The sequence below is a fragment of the Chamaea fasciata genome, unplaced genomic scaffold (genome assembly GCF_029207755.1).
Source record: "Chamaea fasciata isolate MVZ Bird 193981 ecotype frontalis unplaced genomic scaffold, bChaFas1.0.hap1 SCAF_22, whole genome shotgun sequence".
Lineage (NCBI taxonomy): Eukaryota > Metazoa > Chordata > Aves > Passeriformes > Sylviidae > Chamaea > Chamaea fasciata.
In genome coordinates, this window is record NW_027094107.1 from 1,966,437 (window position 1) to 1,993,160 (window position 26,724).

At 54.6% G+C, this 26,724-nt stretch overlaps 1 protein-coding gene across 1 annotated transcript in view; it reads right to left on the minus strand.

Moving 5' to 3' along the window:
• Positions 1-441: 441 nt before the first annotated feature.
• SLC16A2 (solute carrier family 16 member 2) overlaps positions 442-26,724 on the minus strand; it is a 35,358-nt gene continuing 9,075 nt past the window's right edge. The window contains exons 2-6 of the mRNA XM_066202367.1: positions 8,212-8,356; positions 3,612-4,074; positions 3,037-3,180; positions 2,316-2,544; positions 442-1,069 (exon numbers count right to left, since the gene is read on the minus strand). Of these exons, the coding sequence (XP_066058464.1) occupies positions 849-1,069; positions 2,316-2,544; positions 3,037-3,180; positions 3,612-4,074; positions 8,212-8,356 (1,202 nt within the window). The 3' untranslated portion in view covers positions 442-848. The remainder of the gene's footprint in view (positions 1,070-2,315; positions 2,545-3,036; positions 3,181-3,611; positions 4,075-8,211; positions 8,357-26,724) is intronic.

Genomic DNA, 26,724 nt, shown 5'->3' on the forward strand with positions numbered 1-26,724 from the left:
CAAGGAGCTGCCCGTCTCTTTTGCAGCTCGGAAAGCCCAACCATGAGTTGCTGGGTGGGAAAACGGAGGTGGAAAGCAGCCAAGGGACCTGCTGGTCTCATCCAGGCGTTTTTAAGGCATATTTTGCAGGAAGGGTGTGCTCCCGCGTGACTCCGATGGCTGGAGCCAGCCGAGCTCCCTGTCATCCCAGCTGCAGCTCCCTGGGGGTGTGGGAGAGCAGCGGGAAAGGAGGAAAGAAGAAGATGAAAGCGGGACTCGCTGACATTTATTTGGTTTGTGCATCAGACTAAAGCAGCGTTTCCTCCTTCGGATCTCTGGCTCCAAAACAGCCCCAGGTGCTGGACGGGGAGGGGGCTGTCTCACTTGGATGTGACACCCGAGTGACACTGGAGGAGGAGGAGGATGGACAGCTGCAAGGTTCAACAAGTTCCGTCCGTGGCCTGCTCGGAAAAGGCATTTATTAGCTGTAAACCTCTGTCGTGACGTATAGAAAACCGGGGAGAGGAGTGGGAGCTCGATCAAGTTTGAATCCTGGTGAGAGGTTCTCCTTAGAAAAATGGTTAGAGGGGGAGAAAAAAAACAAAAACAAAAACACCCCAAAAAACCAAACCAAAACAAAAAGGTGGCTTTGAAATCAAAACTGTCCCCGACAAAAAAAAAAAAAAAAAAAGCATTTCTGCTAGTTAAAAGCCTTTAACTAGAAGAACTTTTTGTGTTTTCTCCTTTACAAACATAGTGCATCTGCGATCACTGGGAATTCCGGTCCGTCTGGGGAAGGGGCCGTGCTGGGGCAATGGAGAGGCTGCTGGTGTCCCGGGAGGAGCCGTGTCACCGTGTCACCGTGTGTGTCACATGTGCGCTTCGGAGGCTGGGCAGCCCGGCAGCAGCTCCCCGTTCACCACCGCCTCCGACACCAGCATCTTGTCTTTGCCAGAATCCAGGCGCTGCTTCTTCAGCATCCTCTGGTGGACCAGCGGCACCACGGAGAGCACCAGGCCGCCGATGATGGGCGGCACCCCGGCAAAGTAAAAGGCCGCGTCGTAATTCCCAAAATAATCATTGAGGTATCCTGGAAGAGGCGAGAGACGAAGTTAGAGCCTCGTCGGGTTAATGAGCTCATTAGTCTAATGACCTGCTTGTTCCCTCCTTGGAGCGCGGTTTGCGTCACCCACCCAGATTTGGGGAGATTTGGGTTTTTAAAATAATCTCTTTTTTTTTTTTTCCTCCGTTTGCATTTCTTGGAGTTTTTACGCCCTGGATTAAAGGATGTGTGCAGCCAGCACTGTGTACCAAGGGAGTGGAGAAGGAAAGCCTCAGCCATCCCTCCTGTTTCACCAGAGCAGGACACAATCGGCCACATCCCAGACAATCCCAAATGCAAGCTGAGACACGTTAAACCCAACACTTCTTCCCAGAGCTTGCCAGCAATGGGAAAAGTGGGCAGGGGCTGTTCCTCTGCTGATTGTCTCCATTTGGAAGCCCTGCCCTCAGGGACGTTTTTTCTCCAGCTGTGAAATACACGCTGCCAGTTACAAACAATAGCCAAGCCTTTAAAACCCAACAAAGTTCTGCATTTGTCTGGCAAGTTCCAACACAGCCAGGCGTCCTTGGAGAATAACACATGGCCATTGATCAGTGCTGGAAAATCCCTCTCAGTGCCTCCTGTGTGGACACTTCCCTGGGGATTAGGCTGATGCAAAGGGCCCCTTCACCCAGCAAGCCCCGCTCAGGGGGTCGTGGTGCAGCCCCTCCCAGTGAGAGCTCTGTGACCCCCACGTTCCCTCCCGAGGGCGTTGGAGTGAACTTTGCTGCCGGAAGCAGAGAGATCGGAGGTGCTTATCCAGCTTTGGCTTAGCTCGGCCGGTGCAGAGGTCCTGCTGCTCAGGGGCAGCTCTGGCAAAGCCCTGGCTGTTAAGGACCGTGGGGTTATTGCTGTGCTGGAACACAGACCCAGGTCTTTGTGGAGGCTCGGGTGCCTCCATCTCCAACTTCAATTCCATCTAAAAGGACTTCTAGAAAATTATTACCTGCCAATTTCTAGCTCAGCTGCAAACAGGAATCACTTAATGTGACCTTGGCTCACTGTTCCCCCAAGGATCACCTTCCATCAGCCTTGAGAAGAGCCCTGAGACGCCACAGGACGTGGCGTGGAGCGACGCCACCCCCACCCCTCAACCTCCACGCCACCTGACAAACCAGAAAACTCAAACCAGCACTTCTGGTCTCACACCAAAACGCCACCACGGGTGAAAGCTGCCAACCGGCATCTCCCTCCCAACCTCTGGGTGCCGGTGCGGCCCCGCGGCGTGACCAACCTGCTATGGGCGTGCCCGCGGTCATGGGCACGGCCATCAGCCCCATGAGGTACCCTATGGCCTGGGATGCCTGCATGGGCCCCACCAGCTCGAAGGCGATGGGGGCCATGATGGTGGTGAAGAAGCCGTCGCAGAGGCCGAGGAAGAGGCAGATGACGATGACGCCCTCGAAGCCTCGGCACTGGGGGATCATCATGCACAGGAGGCCCAACAGCATGAAGGACGCAACCTGGGGAGACAGAAGCGGGCATGAGAGCGGGGATGGGCAGCAGGGAGAGCCATGGAGATGACACTGAGCAGGTCAGTGTCGCTGCTCCCTCCCCTGGACCCAGCAAAGCCATCCAGCCGCTGCTCCTGTCTCGGAGAGGCCCTTAAGAGTAACCTTTTAAGAAGGGTTAAGGAGGATTAGCTGCTGGATTAGCTGCTAGATTTCAGCAGTTTGTTCTTCAAAACCCACAAGGAGGTGAAAGGGTGTTGGTAGTTTGGGAAGAGTTGCTACCATGGAGTTTGCTGAAGAGACACCGAACCCTCAGGTCAAGTGTGTAACTCCTCTCACACATTTCTGTAGTCAATTTTCTTCCCTCACAGCAGACAGTGGTTGGTAAAGGCTTTGTGATTGACAGTTATTGAGCAGAGTGTGGACACCAAGGTAGAGATTCCATCCCTGCCCTGCTGTGGTTGGCCAGCACCTCCACGGAGGGTTGGACACACCAAGATTTACCTGCAGGTAAATCTTCTTCAGCCCAGGAATGCAGTCACCAATGCGGCCCGAAACCAAGCGCCCCAGCCCTGACATGGCCCCGAGGCAAACCAGGAGGATCCAGTCCTTTTTGGTTTCCTGAAATCGCTTCTCCACGTATTTGACCTAGGGTGGAGACAAGGACACAAGGACGTGAAGCTGCAGTACGTTGATCCCGCTCATCTCCCCAAAAGGGATGAGATTTCCTGCAGAGGGCTCATGGATTTGGGGTGGTTGTGTGACCCTTGTGTCCACACCACACTGACCTACACCCTCCACCCACCCCAAACCCAACAGGCCCTTACTCTCCTGCTGCTGGTGCTGGTCCCTAGGAGCTCTGGGAAGTGACCCTGGCCTACCCTGGCACAGAGGGCACAGGGAGGACACACAAAACCGTCACAGTTCCTGTTTACAGGACGTGCAGCAGTTTCTCGGCTTCAAGGCTTTTGGTGCCTCTCCCCCTACTGCCCGTCCCCACTCCTCACCTCCTCCTCCCTCCCCACTCTGGGCAAAGGGATCTCCAGCCTCCCCCTTCCAGCCCCAGGCACGGCTCTCACCAGGTGCATGTAAGGTACGAGGTATCCCAGGACAGCAGTAGCGATCCCAAAGGCCCAAATCCTGTAAGTCTTTCTCCGGAAAACCCTCAGGTTGAAATACTTGCGGACCTGGGCCCAGCACTGCTGCCTCACGCTCCTGCTGCCCAGCTTGTCGTGCCCGTCGTGCTGAGGGTCGCAAGAAGGCGTCAGGATGGGCCGGTAGGTCATGGACAAGAAGATCTGGATGAGCATTAAGGCACTGAGTACTTGGAAAGTGTGCGCCAGGCCGATGGCACCCCCGACCATCTTGAGGAAGAAGGGGAGCGGCACGGAGATGAGGCAGCTGCCCCCGGCCACGATGCCGTTGGCCAGGCCCAGGCGGCGCTTGAAGTAGTGACCCAGGATCACCAGCGAGGGCTGGAAGGCGAAGGAGCTGCCGCAGCCAAAGAGGATCCCATACGTGAAATAACGGACCTCCAGCGACCTGGCGGGAGTAAAAGACGTGGGAGCGAGGCAGAGGTGAGGAAGCGTCCTCCCCTGCAGGCCTGCCAAGGGGCTCGCACAGCACAGGTGCTGCACAGACAGCCTGACCTCGAGGAGCTTATCCCCTCGCCAAAGCAGGGATAATCCTCACCTTGCAGCTGGCACACGAAATCTGCAAAATGAAGCGTAGCAGGGAAGTGCTTTCTGCCACCAGGAGAAGGCAGCAGCCAACCTGGCCTCCTTGGGAGGCTGTCCTTACTTCAATGGTTTTTGAATTACAGCGAACAAGATTTTCTAAGGTAGGGACGGTGGGATATTTTTAGCTAGAAATCCTTTTCATTTTTCCACTGAAAGGACTAATTGAAAACATTCTGCACCCGGTGTTTGGAAGCAGAAGGCACCAACCCTGCTGGTTATTAGGCACGTAGGAAGGAAATGTGGTGTTTCTGCCCAGGCTCCAGGCTGGTTAATTAAGTTCTTCTTTAAGCTCCTCTGGGAGCTTAAATTAGACAGTTAATAGATCTCATTTGTACCTTACATTGGTGGCTGCACTTGAGGAGGGAGTGAAGTGGCTGCTCTACAGAGCAGATGGAGAGTCTTGAAAGCCCTTGGAAGGAGCTGCTTCCCAATTTCCAGCCCAATTTTCCCAACAGAAGCAGCTGACAAAGGAGCCTGGATTTAGGCAGCACAAACAACCTGTTGTGTTTCTCTCCAGATGAAGGAATTTTTTTTCTTCAACCCTTGCCATACATCCAGCTGCAAAGGTCTGCCATGGGACACTGCCTGGGAGGAAAGTGTGAGGAAAACCTTTGTGCAGCTCAGGGTGTTGTACAAGCAGGGTCTGTGCTCCAACCCTGGGAGCAAGACCGAGTGCTGCTCTCAGAGCAAGTGAGGAGACAGCAGCCCACATCTACCAGAGCAGCTGGAAGTTGGGAAAACCTTTACAAGCACATCATTCCTTCCATTACACGCTCACCCCTCCAGCCTGCCAAGCAGAAAGCAGAACACGGTCGCCGTGCCTGACGGCTCCGAGACAAATGACTGTCATGAAAGGCAACTTCCATCCACTCCAGAGCAAAACCACATCAGAAGCCCCCTCTGTGGGCGCCAGGCAAGCAGCTGGGCCTTGTGGCCGTGTCCGACCTCCCACGCACCAGCCCTGGCCTGGTCACGGTGATGCCTTAAACTTTATCTTTCATATTTTCAGATTCTGTGCTGCCTAGAGATATAGTTCTGACCCTCATATTAAGTGCTAAGCGATAAGCTCTCTTCACAGAGTACATAGACAAAACAAATCCTTTTCCTGCTGGAGACCAAGGACAACTTTCAGCCTTTCAGCATAAACAACGATGGACTGAAGAGAGAAGACAAGAAGGATGAGACCTCACAACCTGGAGCTGGAATTGGACAATTAAACCCCAATTTGCAAATGGACCAAAACTTATAAAAATATAAAGTCTCATGACCGGTCAGCCATTTTGCGACCATTCTTAGTTCACCTTGGGTGTAGCCAGGCTCTTGTCCTGCCCAAGGTGGATCCTGGAGGCCTTTCAGTTCCCATTGGCTCCCTGGTGATGCTCAGACACCCCTGCCTGAGCAGGGGCGCCTTTCAGCCACGCTTCCTAAGGAGCCAGGATTTCCCAGCCTGCTCACTGGGAATCAGCCAGCTGCTGTCCGCTGGGAAGGGCCGCATCCTCTCCTCGGATTGTGAGGTCGCCAATGGATAATTGTTTCTCCTGGGACAGGGAGGTCTCCCTCCATTGGCTTCCTCTTGCTTCCAGCCCTCACTGGGAACAGCCCTGGTTCATCCTCGCTGGCAGAAGTTTGGGGGATTCCTCTGTGCAGGAGTAACTGGGCAGAAATTGTGGAGGGGAAGGAGAAGCGGATGAAAAGGGACCCAGCCCTCCCTACAGAACACTTAGTGCAGAGGAGGAGGGCTGGGAGGGCACTGGGGGCATGTGAAGACGGCCCTGCTGAGCTGGCCATCATCTCCCATTCCTCAACACCCTTAAACTGGAGGGAAGCTAAAGCTAAAGCCTTAACTGGGATTTCTCTTTCCTTGAGAGCACACAAGGTCTCTGGTGGCTTGAGCTGGTTATGAGTGCAGGACACACCTCAGAGCAAGACAGGAGAGAGGAAAAGCCTCACATTGACCCCATCCAGCCTTCCCCAGAGCTTTGCTTTTCAGCATCTTTGGTTTCTTTAGTGGTTTTCATACAAAATTCCCAATGTTTTGAGACAAGAGGCACTGAGCCGGGCGTTGGGGTCTTGCCACACACTCTTGGTGGCTCAGAGGGTTTTTGCAGCAGATCAGTGCAGTGCTGGGAACAGCTGCTCCTCCATTTGGACAAAACAAACCCATTTTAGAGAAACCAGGAGACAAAGGGGGGATGGATGAGCCTTAATCCAGCTCTGCCTGAGCCCACCAAAGCCAGGCTGTGTCCCTTTGCACCAGTGCTTGTATCAGAGGGGAACAATCTCCAGCTGTGGTGGAGGGACTTGGCAGGAGGGACCAAAAAAACCTTCTCCATTGTTCTGGGAGAGCTGGAGCCACAAGCCCCGAATTTCAGGAGCAGCCTTCACCACCCGGGTGGAGCGCTGCCAGATCCCACAGCCTCCCTGCTCTTCCCCTGGCCCCGCTCGGCTCCGCCGTCGCAGCTTCCCTCGCCGTGGTCCAGCTGCAAAGGGGCTCCTTTCTCCCTTAAAAGGCAGCCAGAGGAATGTGGTCCAAGAGTGAGAAGCAGGAAATGGGGATTTCAGTCCTATAGCTCTCCTGGAAATTATATTCCTCTCTGCCTGTACTTTTTTTTTTTTTTTTTTTTTTTGAAGCCCAACACAACGAGCCCCTGGCAGTGGTGTGCTCCCACGAGCTCTTTTTCTTTGCACATTTTACAGTAGAGGGGGGAGAAAAGTCCAAGCTCCATTGATTAGAAGGAAAGCAGGATTACATGGGAAGCTCCCGTGATCTGCGTGCCAGGGCACAGCTTCCCTCAGGACCCACGGCACCTTTTGCTATTACCTTTGGAAACGCAAAGGGTGGCACCTGAGGAGGAAGCTGCAGACAGTGGTTCCTTCCATGCTGCTGCCCAGGACGGTTTCAGCATGCCAAAGATCCCATCTGCAATTGGCCACTGTCCTGGGGGGTTTTCCTGATCCCCACTCCCAGCATAATGGGGGGATTCCACAGATGAGGATTTGGGGATCCAGGGAAACAGGACTGGGAGGAGCACAAGGGTCTCACTGACCAGGAGGAGCACAGAGCGGGCAAGTCGCCCTCTGGAAACTGGTGTGTATTTGCTTTAAAAACCCACTCCTTGAAGCATTTTAATTAAAACAATATTGATTTTAACTGAAATCCAAAGCTATGTTTTTATTCAGATAAAGTGGGGCAAATGCTGCTTTAGAGGTTTCTCCATGGAGCCTCTGAGACTGTGTTTAGTAAGTGTCACATAAATTACCCCAGAGGTGACCTCTTTTTGCTCCCACAACCATGCCAACCCCAATTTCTGGGCTGGAAAGACACACAAGGTACACCTGCCATCCAAATGCACATTGGCCAGTGCCTGCCAGCAGAAATTCATGGCATGGGATCAGGCATGGAAAACAAGGAGCAGCACTGGCCCTGCACTGCTGCAGACACACGAGCCAGGGCAGGAACACCACAAACTGCTCCAAACCCTGTCTGCCTTCCCCTCCCTGTCTGCCCAGCACAGAAACTCCCTCTTAGGCGTAATCCACCAAATGTTATTTTAAGCATTAATTTACTTTCAGCACCAAATGTGAAAATGGTTGCAAAGGAGAATGGTTTTCTCTGTGAGTGCCTCTCTGGAGCTGCCCGTGAGAGGCACACCAACCTCTCCTGCCGTCGTAAAGATCAAACGAGGGACCTGAGTGCTGAAATCCCAGAAAATACAGTCCCTTGCCTGGGTAAAACCCGCTCCCTTTTTACCTAAGGACAGTCTGGAGGGGAGCAGGCTGAGCACTCATGGGCTGGAGGGATGCCAGGACACCTCTCATGCGGGTGGGAACCACCTGCTTTGCCCCCAAAGGCAGCAGCAGTGTGTTGGCAGGGGGTTTGCAGGGAACGGGGAGGAAGAGGAGCTCTCCAAGGAGCTGGGTGTCCCCTGCACAGCCTTACTTGGTGAAGGAGCTGGAGAGGAGCCCGATGAAGGCGATGGTGGCTCCCATGGCCGCCGTGGTCCTGCAGCCGATGCGGTCGGTGAAGATGCTGACGATGGGAGAGCAGAAAAAAATCATCCCCATGGCCAGGGAGCCGACCCACGCTGGGGAGAGAGAGGAGAAAGGTGATGGTCAGGGTGGGACATCCAACAGGGGCAGTGGGGAATCAACCAGGGACCGAGTGCAGCTTTGAGAGGCAGCCCCATCGCACAGGTAATTAACAGTGTTAAGTGCTGTTAATTAACAGGGCAACTACAAATGACACAGAGACCTGGTGGCACCACGGATGGGGCACGACGATGGAGTACGGACAGGTTTTCCTTGTATTCCTCTCTGCTGGGTTACTGTGTCCCAGGGAAGGCACCGAGTTTCAACGCTCTGTCCAAACAATCTTTGCTGCCCACGGGAAGATGCCCCACTGGTGCCACTTCCATCAGGAATCTCCACAGCCAAAAGCCCCCCGAGCTGCCCCAAGCCCTTTGCTCCCCAGCTTTGGCAAGGGAGAGTTTCCTATCCCGAGTTTCAGCCCTGCAGTCCCGGGGAGCACACTCAGCCCTCCCTCCCTCACCCCCCAGAGTCAGCACTCCTCACCTTCCCCTCTCCCCACGGTCAGCCAAGCTGATGGAGACATGTTTGTCCCAGGTTAAATTCCACCCCTGACCTTGCCAGGCCGTGCCCAAGTGGGACCATCATGCCCTGTCTCCTTCCAGCCCACTCCAAAAAAACCCACTGCCTGTCTGTCTTTTTTTTTTTTTCCCCAGAAACTTTAATTATTCACAGATTATTTTTCAGTCCATCCTAGAATCATTAAGGTTAGAAAAGCCTTTTAAGATCCTCAAGTCCAACCATTCCCTCAGCAGTGCCAAGCCCAGCACTAACCCATGTTCCCAAGTGCCACATCCACATGGCTTTTCATTCCCTCCAGGGACAACGATTCCATCGTTGCCCTGAGCAGCCTGCGCCAGTGCTTGACCAGCCTTTTAGTGAAGAAATTTTTCCTAATATCCAACCTTAACATCTCCTGGCACAGCTTGAGGCCATTTCCTCCTGTCCACTGTCTTCTCCCGGCCCTGCACCTTCTCCTTTTAATGGTTTATGTGACTATTTCAGGGAGGAAAGGCAGGATTTCAAGAAAAGCAATGTGGTAAGGAAGGGAATTTCAGTTCTACCAGCTCTGAGGAGAAGAGAGAGGTCCCCTGGGTGGTGTGTGGGGCAGAGCAGGATGGACAGAGGGACAAGGGGCCCCCAGCCCTACCTGGCACCAAAGTGGAGGGACCCCCTGGAGCATCTCCAAGCTCCAGGTGCTGTCTCTGGGCTGCCAAGCACAGCTCCAGGACATGAAGTCCTTTTACCTTTTTTTACCTCTTGCAGGGTTGGTTTGGGTTGGGTTTTTTTTGCACTCAAGCCAAGGGCTCTGCAAACCTTTTCATCACAGCCCTGAATAAAATCACCCTCATGGTCCTTCCAGAGCCGTGAGATCTTCAAAAATAGCCAGGTCCCTATTAAAAGCAAATCCCAGCTATAGAAGAGCCTCTCCAACCTCTGCCTTTCACAAAAGGACCACACAAAGAAGCCCTCCCCAGGCTGGGAAGAGCTGACCCTTCCAAATTAATTATAAGTTCACAAGGACCCAATTTACTTCAAAATCTTCCTTAATAAATGCAGAGTGGAGCAATAAAATGAAAAGCAAGGGCTGCGCAGGAACCTCATGGGACTGGCTGGGCTCTCGTCTCAACCCCGGGCAAAAAACACAGGAGAGGGGAAGGGAGAGGGAGAGGACCCCCCTCTCCAGCTGATTTTCTTGGTTATAAACACAAGGCACAGTGTAACGAAAGTCCCTCTAATGGGATTAGGTGGCACGGATCCAAAGAGCCGTCCAAAACAGCTCCGAGAGGGGGTGAGGGGTGGGAGCCACGCCAAGATGGGAAAGGCTCGTTAAATTGGATAATATACTTCCAGAAATGTTCCTTCTACTCCAGCCAAGGCAGTAAAACGTTAGATGGCCCCGTCATGTTTGAAGTTTGTTATTTTTGGAAATTACTTTAAGAAACGCGGAAATAAAAGCATAAAGCGAAGTATTAAATTTAAAGGGCCAGATTCAGATCTTAATAAGCCGGGGATTTACATGCAAATAGGCAGGATCAATCTCTGGTCCCAAAAACGCACACTCACCTGCAGAGATCAAAGCAAAACCCAGGGCAGGAGGCTCAGCAACAGGCACTGAAAAGCTCCTCCAGCTCTGGGTTTGTAAAAAAGGAGACATCTCTCAATTAAAATCGGTAAACACACCAAAAAAAACAAAAAAAAAAAAAAAAGGAGTCCTGTGGCAAATTGCTCTACCTTAGAGAAAGGGCTTACCACAAGCAATGAATAAAAATAGGTTTGGGGAAGAACATCCAGTTAAAATTAGTAAGAACAATAGCCTCACTTCCAGAGCGGGGTTTTGTCTTCCCAGCGCTTCCCAGCGAAGCCCCGGGAAGCCGGGAGGGCTGGGCCGGCTCCAGCACTGGAAGGAAACCTCGGCAAAATCTGGGGGCAGGAGAAAACTGCCTCAGTGCCTGCTCTGATCCCGGCGTGATTCACACCAAAACACCCCCGGCACACTTTCGGCACACTTCCCCCTCTGTTGCATCCCCAGTGATCTCCATTCACCTGGGCTGGGGGGGCAAGGATGGAGGGAAGGCGTGGCAGAAAAGCACAGGTTGGGAAAGAAATGGAGTTCAGGTGAAGCCTAGCCCCAAACCCGCCCCTTTGGGCACAGTCCTTGGATCAGCTCCAGGGAAAGAAGGGTTTATTTTTGGCAATTTGTGGTGTTGAAGTTTCTGCTGGACTTTGCTGGATGTGAAGGGCAGAGGCAGCCATTCCTCCAGTGGAAGCCAGGCAGGGCTCAGCACCTTCCCTCCTCTGGATCCTCCAACGCTGGAGAAGTTGCCTCTTGATTTAAAGCAACGTGAGAAAAAAAAGGGGGCGAATTTTGCTTCTGATTTCCAGAGGGTTCGGATGGGATGGTTAATTCCCAGCCTGGCCACACCTCCCACCCTCTGTGGCTGATAAGCTGGGCGAGATATGGAAACACACAGACAAGCCCCCACATGAGGCATGGAGTCTTATCAAGCAGGTCCTAAAAGAAGCTATGGAGAGAATCCAGCTGAGGATGGGGCTGGAAGGAGCCCAGGAGCTGCCAGAACTTCGACAGGGATCGGGTTAAGACTTGATTGTGTTTTAGGGTGCTGTGAGTCCAACAAGCTCCTGGGTGCACCAGTTGAAGGGGCTGGTTTTGGAGCTGGGTGCCATGGGGGGAGCTGGCTGGTGACAGGGGTGTCTTGGCAGAAACAACTTGACAGATGACATGCAAGAGGTGTCTTGACAGAAACACAAAAGGCTTCAGAAACCGTATCTTTAGATTTAAAAAAAAAATGGCGTAAAAGCACTCTGCTTTTGGTGAGGGGAAATGCACATGACTTTTGATTTGGTGTTTGCTGATACTAGAAGTGACTCAAAGTGTGTTGCCCTTCCTGACAGCCACCTCTCTGCTTGGCACTGAGAGTTCCATGGAGCCCAGACCTGTCCATCCCGCCCTGCTCCCACCACAGCCCCTCCTGAAGGGATTGAAGGAGCAGCTGAGGGGCCAGGACCCCCCTGGGGCACACACCCTGCTCCAGGGGGCTGGGGGAAAACACCAGCCCCTGCTGCCCCCCCAGCCCAAGCCACTTAGAGAGCTGACAGCACCTTCCTGGTGCTCCTAGGGATGCTCTGGGGTAGGGGAAGAGCCCAGAGTGGGGCTGGTGCTGCTTTGCTGGAGCAGAGTTGTTGACCAAGGAGAACATTCCACCAGCAGCTCCCACAAAAGGGGAAAGCTCCAGCTAAAGCTCCACAAATTCCTCCTTCCCACTCTGCCCTAACGAAGGCAGCCAAGCTGGCAGCCCATGGCTGATCCAAAGCCATGTGGCCTTCAATGTGGGCAGGGAACGCAGTGGTTGAAGTTCTCCAAGGGGAACAGCGCATCAGAGGTGTGGGAGATCGCAGAACCATAAAATCAGAAGGGTTGGGGTTGGAAGGGACCATAAAGATCGCCCAGTTCCACCCCCTGCCCTGGGCAGGGACACCTTCCACCATCCCAGGGTGCTCCAAGTCCCATCCAACCTGGCCCTGGGCACTGCCAGCTGTTGCAATAGCATGGCCAGGATGATCCATCCTCCCCAGCACCACTCACCCTGGGCTCAGGCCAGAGTGAAAACTGGGGAGGTGACCCATTTGTCCATCAGCCCACTTGCCCAACAGCACCAAACTGTGCCCAGAGTGGATGAGCGACCAGCAGTGCTTTGGTCACCTTCTGTTCCTCCCACCAGTGGGTGACAAAGCTCCCGGGGACCCTGTGGCAGAGGAGGATGGGCACATGGGGATTGGGGGAGCTCAGCTCCCCCTGCAGTGGCGATGCTGAGGGGTCCCTGAGGGCTGTGAGCACCCTGTGTGTTTGTGGTGGGCAGGGCCCTCAGGGTCAGCCCAGGTGGTCCCACCTGGACACCAGATCAGCTCTCTTTCCAGCCAGACCATCCAACAGGATGACAAACTCCCCTCGTTTGCTGGCATTTTCCTAAGCAGAAAAAGGTTTCTGAGAGCGGAGCAAGGTAGGGGCAGGAAGGTGAGAAAGGAAGAAAATCTCACCACTCTGAGACGCAGATCCAAACCCCGCCGGTATTTAGCTCATTGTTCCAAAAAACATCATTAAAAAATCAGACTGCAGCACTTGAAGCCAAACCTATTTGTTCCTTTAAAAACCGAATCTCCAGGGAGAGGGGAGGAAGGGACGTCGCTCTCAGCTGTGCTTCCCCGCTGACCCAAATACCCCGGGCTGGAGGGATCAAGGGCCAGGAGGTGACCTCAGATCCGCCGCTGGAGGAAGTGTCTTCCCTCGCTTCCCGCGGCTTCTCCCGCTCGCGCCGCGCAGCTGGGACAGGCTGGAGGGGACGGGGACAAGGGGCACAGGGTCACCTCCCCCAGGCACCTGGCAGTCCTCAGAGGAGACACGAGGCAGCCGAAGGTAATTCGCCTCCTGCACCTCTCCTACAAGGAAAGAATCGCTTTTCACTCGTTAAAGGCCCAGCGAAGTTCCGCTGCTGTGACAAAACCTCATCACGGACCTTCGCAGCCCTCCCCAGCCCGACCTGGCTCGAGTTTTGGGAGCCCAGGTAACCTCGTGGCCCTTCCCAGGCAGAGGCTGTGGGGGAGCAGGCGGCCGTGCCCCCCTCAGCAGGGCTCCCACGGCACATCTGGAATGAAAACCAAGCAGCTGTTTCATCTCGTGCCCTTGAAGAGCCATTTGCGTCATCCCCCTGTGCTCTCAGAGCGAAGCCTGAACCGCTCCCAGCGGCTCAGCCCCATGTGCTCAACACCCCCCACGGGCTGGGCCGGTCCCAGGGACGCATGGTCAAGGCTTAAATAAAGGCAGATGCAAAAGTCAGAGCTGAGGAAACCACCACGATGCACGGTGGGATGGGAAACTGAGCTGGAGAGCAGCAAAATGCAGCTGAGGGGTTTGAAAGCAAAGCTGGACAGCCCCAAACTGAACCTGGGGAGCACCAAATTGAACCTGGGGAGCACTAAATTGAAGTTGAGGAGCAGAAACTGAACCTGGAGAGCACCAAACTGAAGCAGAAGAGAACCGAAATGGCCCAAAATGAAGTTGTGGAGCCCCAAACTGAAGATGAGGAGCCCCAGAACAAAGCTGGAGAATCCCAAACAAAACCTGAGGAACGCCAAACTGAACCTGGAGGCCACCAAACTGATATCCACAAACCAAAGATGGGGAGCACCGAACAGAAGATGAGGGGCCACAAAGCAAAGTTGTGAAGCCCCAAACCGAAGCTGGGGAACATCCAACTGAACCTGGGGAGCACCAAACTGAGATTGAGGAGCTGCAAACTGGAGGTGAGGAGCACCAAACCAACACCAGGACACACCAAACCAACACCAGGACACACCAAACTGATGCTGAGAAGTCCCGAACCAAAGCTGAGGAACCTCTAAACCAAAGCTGGGGAGCACCAAACTGAAGCTGTGGAGCCACGAACTGAAGCTGGGGTGCACCAAAATGATGCTGAGGAGCACCAGACCAAAGCTGTGGAGCCCCAAACAGAGGAGCCCCAAACTGATGCTGAGGAGCCCAAAACCAAGGCTGGGGAGCACCAGTTGATGCTGAAGAACCCCAAATGAAGGCCGGGCAGCACCAAACTGAAGCAGCCAGGCTTCTCTGGGTGGCAGCTGGTGGTGGCGGGGCATTGTGGTGGCAGCCACTGTGCATCACGTGCAGCTCAAAGCCAGCTAAACTCATTAATTGTATAGCAAGCCCTGCTTGGTACCATACCCTAAAGCTTCAGAACAAAGTCGTCCTTTATCAGGTTTGGCTGACTTCTCCCCCCCACCCCACCCCCTCCCCACCACTTTTGAAAACAATTCCACAACAGCCTGAAAATTGGAATAAATGGAATTATTCAGAGGAATTATTCAAGGCAAGGTCTGGCTAAAGACCCTTTCAGTGCCCTGCTCATGGTGGTATTAGGAGAGGGGAAGGAAATACGTGAATGTTGTAGAAGTGGAAGCTCCTGTCATTGTGCCATGATCCCATGACCATGGATAAGGCAACAGCTTCCCAGAGATCGGACCCAGCAAGTGTCGGTCCAGTCTTTGCCATAGGGGAGTTTTAAAACCACAGTTTTGAACTGGTTCAGGAGCACAGAGCACTGGAGCAGAGCAGGCTGGGAATGTACTTTGCTTTAAAAACCCCACCACACCTCTCCTGATTGCATCTCTCTGCATCCCCTCACTCTCACGGACGCAGGGGACTTTTAAAAGATGATGGCCAGGCCACCTCCTGTAACCACTAAGTGACAGATCTCAGCTTATGTGAGAGAAATGTCCCAAAACAAGCTGCCCTGTGGCCACGCTAAGTAGAGATGGAGACAGATCTGTGGTTTTGTTTGGCAAGCAGCAGGCATGGAGTGTTTGCCTGGGCTTCCTGCACTCAACATCCCAGAGAAACTCAGTCCCAGCCACATTTTGCATCCATTTCATTCCAGACCCATAAAACTTGACCCTGGCTAGAGCAAAATGGCGTTAGAGCTGGTTTCTGGGCTGCATCATGTCCTCCCCATCCACAGCCTCAGCCTCCAAGGCTCCAGAGCTGGTCCAGAAATGCAAATTCTTGTGAAATCTGTCCAAAAGCAGCAAGGCAGCATGTGCTCTGCAGCTGAAACCCACCATGTGCCCAGGCGGGAGTTCTCTTCCCAGCACTCCACAGGCCAGGAAGGCTTTTCTTCTCTGCGTCGCCTCTGGCTTGCAATTTTTGAGGGATGATTCACCTACCACACACTAAAGTTACCCAACAAACAGGAGCTGCAGCTCCTCAATGTGGGCCACGTCCCATCCAGACGTCTTTCCATGACCTACACACCCAAGGAGGCCGAGGATCTGGTTACTCCTGGTGTTGTGTGAGTCCAAGGGATGTTGCGTTGGACCATGTTTGCCCATGTCCCATCTCCCTGTGTGAGAGCCCAGGGCTGTCCTGGCATTCAGCTGCTGTTGGGCAGGACCAGAGCCCTCCCACAGCTCCTGCCCAAATGAACTGGCAAAGACTCTTTAGCACTGGGGGGGGGGGGAAAAAACAAATCCTGGGGACGAGCATCTCCCCCCTTGACTGCACTGTCAAACGCCTCGCCAGCCCCTGGCTCCGTTTTCATCCAGCGATTTTACGAAAAACAGAAAAGTTCCATTTTAATTGGTGAAAATTCCCTCCTCCCACCCGCGGAGCACCAATCTGTAATTAGCCTTTCATGTAAAACGATGTTTATTCCTGACGGAGTTTATCTTGGCACAAACACGCGCTCTGAAATGTGCACACATTTGAAGACTCAAACCCTGCATTTAATTCTCTATCTGCTTGTTAATCCTCATTGTTCCCAAGCCCCTTTTCAAAACACACCCACAGGGAGAAGAAAGTATTTTTTTATATATATACATAAAAACCTCCTTCCAGCATCAGGACACCAGCGGCGAGCACGGCACCGGCCCAGGGTCCGGCTGCCCCCCGGGTCCCGGCGCTCTCCCAAACACACGGTGCCCAGACCAGACCTCCTGATTTTGTCCATCTTCCCCTTCCTTTAATACATATTTTTCTTCCCAGCTGTGATGTCTCTCAATGTTCCCCCTGCAGTACAACTGTAGGATGGAAGCCCTGAAGTGGGAGGACGGGAAAAGCACTGTGGGGAGCCCATCCACAGCTCCGTTTTGGGGAACCTGCCCTCACCAGTGGAAGCCAGAACCCAAGTCTCATGATTCCTGGGCTTAATGTGAAGTGATTTGGGATTTACAGTGTCCAAGAAGTAGTGGCCGCATCTCCTAACACAGCAGCTCAAGGCTGGACTAGCAGCCCCCAGGACCTGCCAGCTGGGACTGGGTGACCAAAGCAGATCAGAGACTTCCCCTCTGTCCAGCTGTCCAGTGAGAGCCCAACAGAGGGTCCTGAGGGGCTGCCAGTGGCTGCTCCAGGGTCTCCCATTTCCAACAGGGCAAGAAACACAATATCCACCTTGTAGAATGAAAGGGACAGCAAAGCTTTGGGATCAGGGACAGGGGCAATATCAGGGCTGTGATTAGGGTTTGGGTGAGGGTCTGGATCAGGGTTAGAGTTCGGTTTAGGGTCAAGGTCCAGGGACACCGCGCTCCCCAGCCCAATGCATCCTGGTGGGTTGGGGTTTCCTCCAGGCCCCTTACCCTGTGTTTTTGGGGAAAGAGTTCCCGCTGCTGAAGGCAGGCAGGTTCCAAGCTGATGGCAATGATTAACTCTGGTGGGACACCGTGGGTCAGCCGTGGCCCCAGACACTGGCTGCATGTCCAAAGCTCTCAGCCTTTGGAAAAGCCGTGACCTGAACAAACTTCACTGGGCTTTGACTATGATTAACCTCCTGCAGTCACCGATGCAAGGTCACCAAGCCTGGGAACAGCTCAGCACTCACACCCTGCCACGGCCATCCCCTGTCCCCAACAGCGAGGTGTGACCCCCTGCTGCTCCTCCAGCCCCAAAATGTGTCATCTCCTCTGAACCCCACCATGGCCACCTAATGTAACTGGCAGGTTTGGACTGGCAACCAGTTCCTGTAGCCACAGACAACTGGGAGGACTGGGCAGCTGAGGGGCTGGGGTGGTGGAGCCTCAGGAATTCACCCCCATGCTTCATCTGCCCACAAACAGGGCGGGAGGGATGAAAGGGGAAGGCAGCTGCACCAGGAGTGGGCCAGCAGTGTTGGGATATGTGATCAGCCAGGGCCGGCCACTGTTTACCAGGCTGTGATCCAGGTGAGCACTGTCACTTTTGGGGGCACAACTGAAAGTCCCATAGGGCTGGAGTGTGACTCTGGGAGCAGTCCCTGCCCTGCCAGCTGCCCCATGTGAGTGACTGCCACGGCTTTTCCCAGCTGGAGCAGCCTGGCCAGCCCTGTGATCCACAGGGACACGGAGCTGTGGTTCCCACTGGAGCAGCCTGGCCAGCCCTGTGATCCACAGGGACACGGAGCTGTGGTTCCCATTGGAGCAGCCTGGCCAGCCCTGTGATCCACAGGGACACGGAGCTGTGGTTCCCACTGAAGCAGCCTGGCCAGCCCTGTGATCCACAGGGACACGGAGCTGTGGTTCCCATTGGAGCAGCCTGGCCAGCCCTGTGATCCACAGGGACACGGAGCTGTGGTTCCCACTGGAGCAGCCTGGCCAGCCCTGTGATCCACAGGGACACGGAGCTGTGGTTCCCATTGGAGCAGCCTGGCCAGCCCTGTGATCCACAGGGACACGGAGCTGTGGTTCCCATTGGAGCAGCCTGGCCAGCCCTGTGATCCACAGGGACACGGAGCTGTGGTTCCCACTGGAGCAGCCTGGCCAGCCCTGTGATCCACAGGGACACGGAGCTGTGGTTCCTGGCCAATGCAGCTCGGAGCAGATGGTGAAGCAGTGCCGGCTCACAAGCTGGGATGAGGGGCAAAGCCAACAGAGCTCTTCACACCAAGGTCAGGGCTTCATGTCCCAGAATCCACGTGCATCCCTATGGGAGCCAGTGCCCAGCACTGATCCCCCACTGCATCTCCATCGACATGGTGACATCACTCCTGACACGCAGGACCCCAAAAATCCCCAGCTTTCCTCCAGGGTGAGAGCACCTGGGGTATCCCAAGCCCTTGGTGCCTTGGGGAGAAGATGGGATGGATCCTGGCCACCAGCGGGAGGCAGGTTGGGCTCCACTCCCGAAACAAAGCTGGTGGCCCAAGGCTGCTCCATCCTTGTGAAATCACCGGGCTCTTCCTGCCTCCTCTGCCCCCCTCCCACCAACCCCTCCTGGGCTGTGTTTGGGAGCCCTCCTCCCTCTGCGGTGAGACAGGGGTGAGAAAGGATGCTTTTTTTCCAAGCTGGAAGAGACAGAAAAGTTTCCCTCTTTGCCAAATCTCTCCCAAGCCATCTTCTGTTTCCCATTAACAGCGAGGAGAAGAAGCAGCCCCGCGGCCCAGCTCCACGCTCCTCCCACCGCAACTCCCATGGGCACTTGTCAACATCCCAGTGAAAAAAAAAGGAGAATTAAACCCATGCAACCTGGCTGGCCGCGACCCAGGGACCCGCAGAGCGAGGGCGGGTGGAAAACAACCCCCCTGCTCTGCTCTTACATCTCCCCCCACGGAAACTTTTCAACTCCAGTCGCTGGCAGGAGCCAGGCTGATCCCAGCTGAATTCCTTCCACTTACCAGCAAATAAATAGCAGTTAAATGAAAGGAAAGAGAAAAACACCCTCTTTTCAAAGGGGCAAAACAAAGAAGTCAGGGAAAATAAATGGAGGCGAAATGTTCGCTGGTCACAGGCTCACCAAGATCTTTTTCCTTCCCAGTTGGGTACTTGACAGCCTTCCCTTTTAGCTAATTAAGGGATACTCAGAAAGAAAAATACTTCCAGCCCTTTGCCAGCCCTGAGCATTAAGGGGAGAGTCCCAGCAGGCTGGACACCAAACCCAGGAGCCCTGGCCACAGCTCCTCACCCGCCCAGGCACTGGTTTTTAGACAAATAATTGCCACTGCAGGACATCTGTGGCCTTCTCCCAGTCCTGGCAGAGCTCTGCACAGCCTTTCCTCCAAACCCTCTGGTGGTGGGCATGTCCAGTCTTGGAATCATAGAATTTTGGAGTCGTTTCGGTTGGAAAAGGCCTCTGAAACCATTGAGTCCTACTGTTAACCCAGTACTGCCAAGGCCATCGCTCAGCCATGTCCCCAAGTGCCTCATCAACACGTCGTTTCAATCCCAACAGGGTGTTTAATATGTATCTACACCTCCCCCTAGACAAGGGCCAGCCTTGAACTCCAAGTATTTCCTCCAACCTTCCCCGCTGCAAAATTTCCAAGCATCTCTTTGCAACCTGTCCCTCACTGGACAGTTAATCACCTCGGGTTTTGCAGCTTTTGAGGGAGCTGAAGGCAGTGATGCACCCTCTGTCCCCGACCAGGAACAACCCTAGCCCAGGTCGCAGCTCTGCATATTCTCACTCCTCTCCTCCACATCTCCCAGTCAGCCCAATCCTTTCCCATCGTGCGCCGGACAGGGATGGAGATGGAGACGACATGAAATTGTTTAGGGGCGGTTTAGGTTGGAGATCAGGGAAAGGTTCTTCCCCCAGAGGGTGCTGGGCACTGCCCAGGCTCCCCAGGGAATGGGCACGGCCCCGAGGCTGCCAGAGCTCCAGAAGAATTTGGGGATGCACAGGCTGGGATTGTTGGGGTGTCTGTGCAGGTCTAGGATTGGACTGGGTGATCCTTGAGGGTCCCTTCTAAGTTGAGATATTCCATGGTTCTGTGATCCTATGAGATGGGGATGGGGATGGGGTGGGGATGGGGATGGGATGGGGATGGGGATGGGGATGGGGATGGGATGGGGATGGGGATGGGGATGGGGATGAGCTGGGGATGGGGTGGGGATGGGGATGGGGATGGGGATGGGGATGGGGATGGGGTGGGGATGGGGATGGGGATGGGGATGGGATGGGGATGGGGATGGGGATGGGGATGGGGATGGGATGGGGATGGGGATGGGGATGGGGATGGGGATGGGGATGGGATGGGGATGGGGATGGGGATGGGATGGGGATGGGGATGGGGTGGGGATGGGGTGGGGATGGGGTGGGGATGGGGATGGGGATGGGATGGGGATGGGGATGGGGTGGGGATGGGGTGGGGATGGGGTGGGGATGGGATGGGGATGGGGATTGGGATGTTGTGGGAAGAGTCAAAGCTCCCAAACACCCCTCAGCCAAGTCTGGGGCATACCCATGAGGAGTGAGGTTGGAAAAAAACCACTCCTGTGTTCTTCCCAGTGCCAACCACACCCTCCACTGGCACTGCAGCACCATCCCCAGAGCCACCCCCACCCACAGCCACCCCCCCGAGCCCTCCAAGCTCCAAAGGAAAAAAATGCTGTGGCAACCTCAGCCTCAGCCCCACTGGAGCAAAACCCCTGAAATGGAGAGGGCTGGGATCCCTCCCACCCACCCCAATATCACCAAAATATTTCAGTTATGTTGCTTATTTGCTTCCACCCAACACAGCCCGAATTTCCCCGAAGACAAAGCCTGCCCCGTACCCAGCAATGCACGGGGCTGGAAACACGAAAGGGAGAATGGCAGTGGCTGCTCTTGGGGCTTTCTGAGAGGAGGCTCCTCCCCAGACTGTGCCAGGTGCCTTTAAAGTTTTTTTTCACCCCCAGGTTCACTCACACAGGAGGTAACACCTCCTCCAAGGCCTGTTCCACCTCAGCTCTCCTGCCAGCAGCATCTTCCCTGGATTGTCCCAGGGCTCAGCCCCGGCCCTCCCATGGAATGAGGGGCAATGAGGTGATGAATGACCACATTCAGAGCCTCCTCCACTGAGAGAATATCTTCAAAATTCAAAAAAAATGAAGAAAAGCCGTTTTTAAGTGGGCTGAGCAGAGCCCTGGGGCAGGTACAGAGTCATCCTGGGCTGACACAGTGTCTGTGGGACAAAACAGCTCCGTGCTGGGACATCTGGGCTCTTCTCCTGATGGCCTTTGGGAAATTATTTCTTGCCCCAAGGCTGAAGAGTTTCCCCTGGGTCTGCAGCACAGACAGCAGCACCTTTGGATAGTGCTCCTGGAGCCTACAGACCAGGAAAAAGATCCCCAGATGACACAACAGTCACGTATCATCATTAAAGCAGACACCCAGAGGGCAAGAGAAGGGTAAAATATCCATGTGATTCTAATCTCTTGGAGGAGCTTCCTTACATTAAAGACCACATTTGGAAACAACTGGATATCTCAGAAAAATAGACCGGGCTGTCATTAAGCAAATCCAACCGCTGAAGGAAAGTGAAAACTAGCAGGTTTTTTTTGGGGGGCGTTTTTTGTTTGTTTTTTGTTTTAGCCCAGCAAGAAGCAGGTTACACCCCTTTGCCAGCGGGCTGTCACTTTTGGCTGACCTGCTCTCATTTGAAAGTTTTTCAGACGCCGGCTGGCTTCGGGGAAGGGCCAGCCCTGCCCTTGGGTGCTGCAGGCAGGAGGGAAGAGGCGGCGCGGCTGAGAGCAGGATGAGCCCCCTGCTCTCCCCATCCTCATCCCGGGAACCCAGCCCCGAGCCCCGCAGCTCCTGCTGCTGCCCCTCGGATGGGGACCCGTGATCCAGATCCATAACTCCGCCCGTGTGGATCTCTCCGCACACTCACATCTACATCCAGATTAAAACCCGAGCCCCTGAGGGCTTGAACCCACACGACAGCCACAGGCAGAGCTCCCTTGGAGCCACACAATGTTTAACGAGACCGAGGGGAACTGGGGACAGCCCCGACCACTCCGAGTGCCCCGGTGGCAAAGGGCTCTGAAGGCAGGTGAAATGTTAATGTGCTTTCCCGAGGAAATGCCTTCGCTTTTTTGCTGCATCAAGGGCTTTGAAATGGGAATAAACAACAGGGCAGGTTAATGAAGGCTCCTGTCAGTTACTGGGTGAGGTTTGGTCCTGCGAGTCAGGGTTAAAAGCCTCACATCCCATCTCTGTGGCCGGGGAGCCTCATCTTCCTCTCCATGGAAATACGGCTTTTTGGGGTGGGAATCATAACTACACTGTCCCTACAAAACTACCCTGTCCTTACAGAACTACCCTGTTCCTACAAAACTACCGTGTTCCTACAAAATTACCCCTGTCCTACGGGTGCCAAGGGTAGGATTGCTGTAGGGAACAGACCCCACAGCCCCCAGTCTTGTTTTCAGCTGCCTGAGCTTCCCCTTCGCCCATCCGCGCTCAGGGGCAAAGGGAGAAGCAGGCATTGAGAGGATTCAGCAGCGTGGAGCTGCAGCCTGCCAGGATTTTGGGGTATGGAGGGATGTGGGGGGCCAGGGGCAGCCCTGGAATGCAAAACCCCCAGCGTGGGGTGGGCCCAACCCTTTTGCTCTCCCAGCACGGATCCGTGGGGATGTGCTGGAGGACGCCCGCCCGCCCTGCTCTGTGACAGCGCCGGGGATGCTGCTCCTGAGGCATCGCCGCATTCCTCAGCCTCTGCAGCGATCCTGGCAGGAGGCAATCCCTTCCCAAGGGAGCTGGCACACATTCTGGGTGGGCATTACGGACAGGAAGAGCAGGACAGGGCTGCTGAGTGCCAACAGCGAAGGGAAGAGCGGTGGCACCGCGGCAAACCCTCGCGACAGGGCTGAACAGAGGCAGCCACACATCACTGCTGCCCCTGTGCCCCTGCCCCGGGCAGGGAGGGCTCCCAAATCCCAACCGCTCCAGCTGAAGCTGTGGCAAAACGTCCAGCATTTTCCAGTGGCCAAGGACCGACTCCGGGCGGAACAGCCAACACAGCCGAGCGGTGCTCCCCGCAGCACCCACGGGCAACCTGCGGCTGAAGCTGTCCCCTAAAAACGTCCCCGCTGCAGCGCTGATGCACTTGGAGAGCTGGAGGCTGGGGATGCAGGACCCTGTGTGCATCCACACTTGCTTTGAAGTGTCTGTGGAGCTTCAGCGTGCCCAGGAGCTGGGAGAGGCACAGAGGAGGGAGGGAATGGGGAGATAGATGGAGGAGCCGAGCCCGCGGCAGTGTCAGCCCCGGCAGCCGCGGGCCTGTCGGGATCACAGGGAGTTTGCAGAGCCGGGGAGAGGCTCGTTTTTGTCTCCTCTGCTAATGAGACTGATACCAGCTGCTTCTCGTTGAACCAGTCTGACCATCGGGCCGAGCCAAAACTGATTCATTCATAAGAAAATGGGAAAGGAGATCGACTCGTCACCCTGACTAATGGGGAACCCGGCCAACAAACAACCTGCCGCTTCCACAGCAGCCCCACATCCTGCCCGCTCGGTTCTTCATCATCCTCCCCAGCTCCAGCGCTCAGGGGAAGTTTTACAGTCGGGTGATAAAGCAGGAGTTATCTGCTGCAGAAAGCGTCGGCGCGTGGCCAGGGGCCGGGATCACCCGGCAATGCCTGGCATTTTGCAATAGCTGATTCCTCATTGGGAAGCGGAGGAAACGTTAAAGCCCCTCAGAGACGTCTCTTTCCACGCTGCCCTGCCTCACATCATCTTCTCAACAGCTTTTAGGGTTGTTTTTTATCTCTGTCCTTCTTCATCCGGCAATAAAAATCTAAACAACCGCCTTTGTGGAGTAGGAAAACTCTGCCTGCTGTAAAAACTGTTTTCTGTGGGGGTGTTTTTTGCGTCATTTTTTGTTTATGAGGCCAGTGGAACACAAACTGTGGCGGGGGGAGGCCGCAGATGGTGGGGCTGGGAACCCTGGGGTTGGGAGGATGCTGTCCCAAGGGAAGGAAACGAGCTCTGAAAACCAGGCTGGGGCTAATCTTATCTCCAGATGGAGATTAGGATGGGCCAGCAGGAGTTAACAGCCAGGCGCAGGGGTCACACCAGGACCTGAAGTGCCTCCTCTCCAGGCTCTTTGGTTCATGCTTTGGTTGATGAACTGAAGCAGGGCAGAGTTTAAAAGACAGCTTTAAAAAAATCTGCCATGATTTCTCAGCTTTGGGCAACACATTGGATTTTATATGAATCTCCCTTAATAAAGGTCCTCTCCTAAAATGCAGATCCCAAGGGAGTTTCAGCTCTCCCAGGGAAAAGCCTGTGTCACCATTCCTTGCCCCCAGATCATCTGAGTTTTTATTTCCTGACCCTGCAGACATCAGGACAAGCAAGGCAAAACTTCAGTTCTTGGTGAGAAAGCCATCCTGGGTCTTGAAAATCCCCATTTTTGAGGCAGAAAAGCACCAGCCAGGCCAGTTTGGGTGGGGAAAGACCCCGAATCTTGACATTGGGAGTGCTCAGCCTCCTTGACGGTTCCACTGGGAGAGTGGAAAACTGGGACCACGTGAGTCAGAGACAAGCAGAGCTCTGGATTGTCGCAGCCAATGTCTCTCACCTCTCCCACACCACCCCAGCAGGCTGCGGAAGAGTTGCCAAATATAAAATTTTCATTTTCCCATCTGGGTTCCAGGGCAGCGATCGAGCCTTTCGCACATGACACCGAGAGTGGAAAAGCCTGGTGCAAAGGGCTTTAGGGTTCATTCCCAGCTGTCCCTCCCAAGGGCATTCAGACCCCCAGAATTAGCGCCATGAGCGTGCACCCCACACCTGCTGAGCAGGACAGGAAAAACCTGCAAGGGATGGGAATCTCATTCCCAAGGTGCAAGGGAAAAGCTGTCCACAAAGTTGTTGACAACATCCCTGTCAGTCCTCACTCCTTCCCCTCCCAGGCTGGGTTCTCACAGACTCTGGAGAAGTTTCCCTGGCATCAGGACAGTCAGCACAGCATTTATTGAATGCTGAATTTTCTCCTGGGTAGGGGAATGGTGGGGACCAGGCAGGAGGAGCCTCACAAAGACCTCAAACCTCCTCCAGTGCTGAGGCTCCAACGAGTGTATACTGAAAAAAAAAAAAAGGTAAGAACCCAATACCGCCGATATTCCCTCCTTGGAAGTGGCCTGTCCTGATGCCGCTCCTATTATTATGCTCTGCAATTAAGAGATAAAGCTGTAATTGCCTTATCTGATGTAGCTGGGCACAGCAGCAAAGCAGGAGCTGGCCTCGAATTCATCACCCTGGGCATTTTAAAGCCACCCTGTCCGAAAGGATTCTCCTGCCTTGTGGACAGATAGACGGGCAGGCCCTACAGCAGCTCCCTGGGGCAGCAGCATCACCCCTGTGCACTGCCCCACTGCCATCCCCAGCTCCACAGCAGGCTCAGCCCCGGCCAGGATGGGAGCACACGGAATAAAAGGAGCAGCTCGGAGCCCACTCTGGCCGTGGGAAGGCAGCAGCAGAGGGTGGAGACACCAACCCACATCCCCAGCGACTCCCCCAGCCCTTCCCACATCCCTGCTCCAGCATCCTGGGGAGCAGCACGAGGCCAGGCAGCCGGGAGAGCCTGCCAGGGGCCAGGGCACTGTGACAGCAGATCCCGGTGTGGGATCCAGCTGTACCGGTGGGATTGGGGCACTGGATGTAAAGGAAGTGACCCCAGTTTTCCAGCCTGATGCCTTGGGATGAGGAGCAAAGCCACACCCAGCTGCTCTCAGGCCATAGAAAGCCCAACTTGCTATTTCCATTCTCACGTTCATCGCCTCCAAAGGAGCTCGGAGGGGCTGTGGCATCTTCCCAACAGCACCAGCCCTGATTTCAGCCGTTTTAAAGTTTGGTGTCCCCTGAAACCTGATGCCTCCCGTTTTTCCAAGCTTTTTTTACTCCTTGACCTCAACGCCGCTCCTGACCCTGGGGACCTGGCACCAGAACCTGGGGGAAAGGAAACCCCAAAATCCTCCCCGGGTGAGCATTCCCCAAACATGCCCCAATCGCCGCGGCCCTAAAGGGCAAAGCCCCCGTGGCCCTGCAGCCCCAGGGGCCACGGCGAGGGGACCGTGCCCGTGCCCCCCTGGCAGGGCGGGCGGGCTCCCGCCGGGGAGCAGCCACAAGAAAGGCCGATGCGATTTGCATCGTTAGCATTCTTTCCCTTTTAATAACCCAAGGTGTTACCAGCAACACTGTTACTGATTTTTATCTCCGCAGCGCCTTTTAAGAGCTCCAATTTGTTTTTCTTGGAGATCTCGTTTTGTTTTATTAAAGCTGACACCGAAGAGGGAAAAGGAGACATTCTGGGCCCAGAACGAAAATATCCCATTTAAAAACCCCGTATTATTTTCTTGGAAATGCTTCTCCGTTGACTTTAATTAAGCTCTCCCCGGGCCTGCAAGCTTGGCGTGCTTGGCTCTCAGGCAGGTTTAATCCCAGACAAGCTCCCCACACCCCCAGTTGTCCCCGCTCCCACAAATCTTAAGACACGAACTGGGTTTTGCTAAAATACGCGGATTAATGGCTGGCCCACCATCAAGAACATCCTGACGTTGCCTTTTCGTCACCGGTCACGGCGTAAGCACAGGGCTGCAGCCG